This window comes from Pungitius pungitius, chromosome 12, assembly GCF_949316345.1.
Source record: "Pungitius pungitius chromosome 12, fPunPun2.1, whole genome shotgun sequence".
In the NCBI taxonomy this organism is placed as follows: Eukaryota; Metazoa; Chordata; class Actinopteri; order Perciformes; family Gasterosteidae; genus Pungitius; species Pungitius pungitius.
The window spans coordinates 2,352,478-2,356,367 of NC_084911.1; the positions used below are offsets into that span (position 1 = coordinate 2,352,478).

At 56.3% G+C, this 3,890-nt stretch overlaps 1 protein-coding gene across 1 annotated transcript in view; it reads left to right on the forward strand.

The window, feature by feature from the left end:
* Positions 1-731: 731 nt before the first annotated feature.
* The window catches only part of lfng (LFNG O-fucosylpeptide 3-beta-N-acetylglucosaminyltransferase), a 6,628-nt gene continuing 3,469 nt past the window's right edge, over positions 732-3,890 (forward strand). Inside the window, exon 1 of the mRNA XM_037477264.2 lies at positions 732-1,297. Within this exon, the coding sequence (XP_037333161.2) occupies positions 884-1,297 (414 nt within the window). The 5' untranslated portion in view covers positions 732-883. The remainder of the gene's footprint in view (positions 1,298-3,890) is intronic.

Consider the following 3,890-nt stretch of genomic DNA (forward strand, 5'->3'; position numbering starts at 1 on the left):
CGGAGATTCGCTAAAGACCGAAGTTCAGCACGACGAGTTGAAATAGAGCGTTGATTTGTTTTTATTTAGATGTTCAGCCCAATTTTCGGGGCATCTGTTTTCAGCAGCTTTTTTTTTTTTGATCTTGTGCCAAACCTAAAGCCCTGTGTTTGACTGGACATTTGTTCGATACTAAACGGTCTAAATCGGGCGGTTGCCCGGCGTCGGCGAGGCTATTGAGGCTCCACCAGCTGCACGCTGCTCCAAATGGACTTTCATGTGCTTTGGTCGGGCCTCCCAGTGCCAGACGGCGCTCGGTTGTGAGAGGCAGAATTTGAATAACAAGTGTTTTTTTGGAATGGCCAACTGTTTAGAGTCCTCACAAGGTCAGGCGGGAACAATAGAGCCCGTTTCTATGGTGAACGCCAGGGCTGAATTCTGATAGCTTCACCTTGAGAAAATAAATAAAGTCTGATTAGAAAACTCAGATTTTGGTGTTTGTTAAACACTGCGTTAATAAACACACCTTTTCCCCCCTGAACACCTGCAGCTCTGTGTTAATTCCATATTACTGATATTATCTCTGTAAATGCCAAACTTAATTCTTCCCCCCCACCACCCACCACCCAGCAGACCACGCCCCATTGCCGCGTCACTGGCCGGCACGCTGCATCCAAGCCCCTCCCAGGGGGCGTGGCCAGCACGGAAGCTGATATATCCCCCCTGGCAACGCGCTACCTACACGCGAGTCAGCAATGCGCGCCGACGGGTCCGTCGTTCATCCTGCTGCGTGTTATTAAGAAAAAAAAACACACTTTATGGACTTTGCATCGGGGACTTGTTGCGCCGCTTTACACTTTTTTTGTAGTTTTTTTTTTTTTTTTTTCTTTGTAAAAGTTGAATCATGCTGATGAGCAGCTACAAGAAGACAGCCGTCTCCGTGGGCAGCGCGGCGTGCGTCTGCCTGCTGCTGCTGCTGCTGTCGCTCGTCGCCGTGCAGCATCACCGCGTTCAGGTGGGGGACGCGCCGGCCGACGGAGGGGACGCGGGGACGCGCTCTTTGCTCCAGGATGCCGCGCCGGGGGGCGAGCGGGACGCGCCGACCAAGAAGGGATTCTCCGCGTACTTCACCAAGCTGACGCGGGGACGCAGGGAGGTGGAGAGGCCCGCGGGCTCCCCGGCGACCGGCGCCGACCCGCCCCCGGCCGAGGACATCAGCGCCGATGACGTCTTCATCGCCGTGAAGACCACCAAGAAGTTCCATCAGTCCAGGCTGAGTCTGCTCCTGGACACGTGGATCTCCAGGAACATGCAACAGGTAAAAGCGGCAGAGACGCACTGCTTTTTCCCGCGAAGCGATGCGTGGGCGAACACACGCGGGTGGTGGGACGTGGTGACGTGCTTTTTTTTTTTTTTTTGCGGGACAGTCGGTCACGCAGGTGATGCTGCATTGTTCCACAGAACTCCGCTCTGTCACTTTTGATTCTCCTCTGAGCAGTTTCAGGACTCCCACTTCTCTCAACCCCCCCTCTCTCTATTATCCATCCTCTCTTTGGGTGTCCCTGTGAATGCCCCCCCCCCCCCCACCAGTGCAATAGATGCTTCACAGCACCGACTCCAGCGCTGTCCCTCTTCCAGCACTAACAAAGCGGCTTTCTGAAGGGGGAAGAAAAGCTTTCCCCCGGCCCCTTGTCTCCCCTCTCTCTCTCTCTCTCTCCCTCTCTCTCCCCATGGGAACGTGGGAGCCGAGTCTGGGTCAGGCTCACTGGAGGGATGGAAAACCGGGGGGGGGGGCTTCGTTTGAGGGGATGCCTGGGGACAAAGCGGGGGTGCATCTATAGGCGAGTTTATGCGGCACAGAGTGTGAAAATGTGGCCCCGGGAGGCGAGCTCCTCCACGAGGACACCACACCGCGAGTGGACCGCGCTGATCGGTTGCGATCACGGCACGTCGGTTTAACACCGTCCGACGGATTCAACAGGCAGGGGAGGGGGGGGGGGGGGTGGTGGTGGGGGCTTGTTGCGGGGCGGGCAGCTGGCGGGTGGCAGGGCCCACAATGCGAGAGGGAGTTCCCGGAGGAAGGGTGCCAGGTGGTCAGGAGAGACGGAACAAAGGACGGCCCCCTAAAGCCAGCCGTGTGATGCCGCGAGTTCCCACCGCGAGTTCCCACCGCGTGCACCGTGGCGGATTTCTCACGCTCAGCTGATGGACATCTGTGGAGTCTGGATCGCTCCTGCAGCGGCGCCCACGGTGGGGTGGGGGGTGAGGGGGGGGCAACAGTTTTTGTATTCACGCAAAACGGCAATTTGGGAAAGATTTTCTTGTTCCGTTGCACCTTCTGCTCTCAGGTGGAGCTGCTGTTTACACCAGGACAGAGAGAAGATGATCTCCTCCATGGCTGTGTTGACACAATAGCGCCGGTCTTAATCTCAGAGTAATAACATTACACCCTGACATGCTAGACCCAACTCATCTGTGAATTGGTTCCGCTTTCTAAATCTAAAGTCCTTCATACAACTTCCTCCTTCTGGTCTTATATTAATCACCGATAGGCAATTTAACTTTGTGCTAATAGCAAGGTCATGAAACTTAAAATAACTAAATAAATGGACCCCAATATCTCCTGCTCCAGAATGCAGTTTATTTTGTACAACTGGCGCGTACGGTCGCTGCTTCAGATGAGCTCAGCAGCTGGTGCGCCATGAATTCCTCTCCTCAGAGTGGGATGATGAGCCAGCAGTCCTCACAATGGAGGCTTTTTAAAGTGGTCACAAAGTGTCTGGAGAGGCCAAACGGATTTAAAAACATGCGGCTAGTACGGGCCGGTACCCCATCCTGTACAAATAATTTGTCCTGATAAAGTGGTCTACAAAGGCTTTGAATCGGGGGGGGGGGGGGGGTGAGGGGTGGGGGCTGATGCCCTTCCTTCCTGTGGAGCCGGAGACAGCCAGCCAGGCACCACGTTCAGCAGCTCAGACAGCACCGTGCCCGGCCTTCCTGTGGTCAGGAGTGCAGCTCTCATCTCCTCAGGCCCACCCCCTCCCCCCCCCCACACATACAGTCCCCTCGCCTCTTATCTCTGCTTCACACACAGCCATCTGGTTTTTATGGTATGAATTAGTATTCCGAGAAAGTAACTGTTCTTTTTAGGTGACAGTTCAGAAACAAAGACAGAGGGAGGGGGGCCGATGGGGGGGGGGGGGGGTTCTCTCTCTAGTTAACTCCTGCAGCTGTATGCAAATGCTGGCAAACATATTTAGAATTTACCCAGTGGAGACTTTACCCGGCATGAAAACTCCCAGCATTGTTCTATTCAAGTGTACGTGGCCCCGAGGAGGGGGGGGGGGGTGAATGGCCACACACGGTTTTCAATTTACTAATCAGCAGTGAGATCCCCCCCCCCCCCTCCCCCCCTTAGTGCCCTGGCAGCTGCCTCTGTGATTAGGCCGTCTATTCAGCGGCCTTTAAAGCAAACAGCGGCCAGCCGCTGATCCCTCTTCTCTCCTGAAACCGCCGCGCTGCCCTAACCAAACAGCACCTCTCCAAGCACCTGCTTCCACACCCCATGGATGCAGACACACGGCAGAGAACTTGAGCCCCCCCCCCCCTCCAACCCCTCCTGCCACGGCCCGGCGTGTAGCGACACGTGGCGCAGATAAGGTAGTGTGATGTCGGGCAGGTGCTGCCTCACCTGAGGTGAAGAGTAAACAGACCGCTGGCGGTTACGCAGCTCGACCCCCCCCCCCCCCCCCCCGCCCCCAATTCCTTTCATGCGGCGCCATTCACCGGCTCGCACCTGCCCCTCGCGAGGAGGCTAATCCTGGGCCGCTCCTTTCATGAGTAACTGCTACATCTAACGGGCCCCCCGCGGCCCCCACAGCCCCCGCCGGTCACGCGTTAGCGAGCGAGCG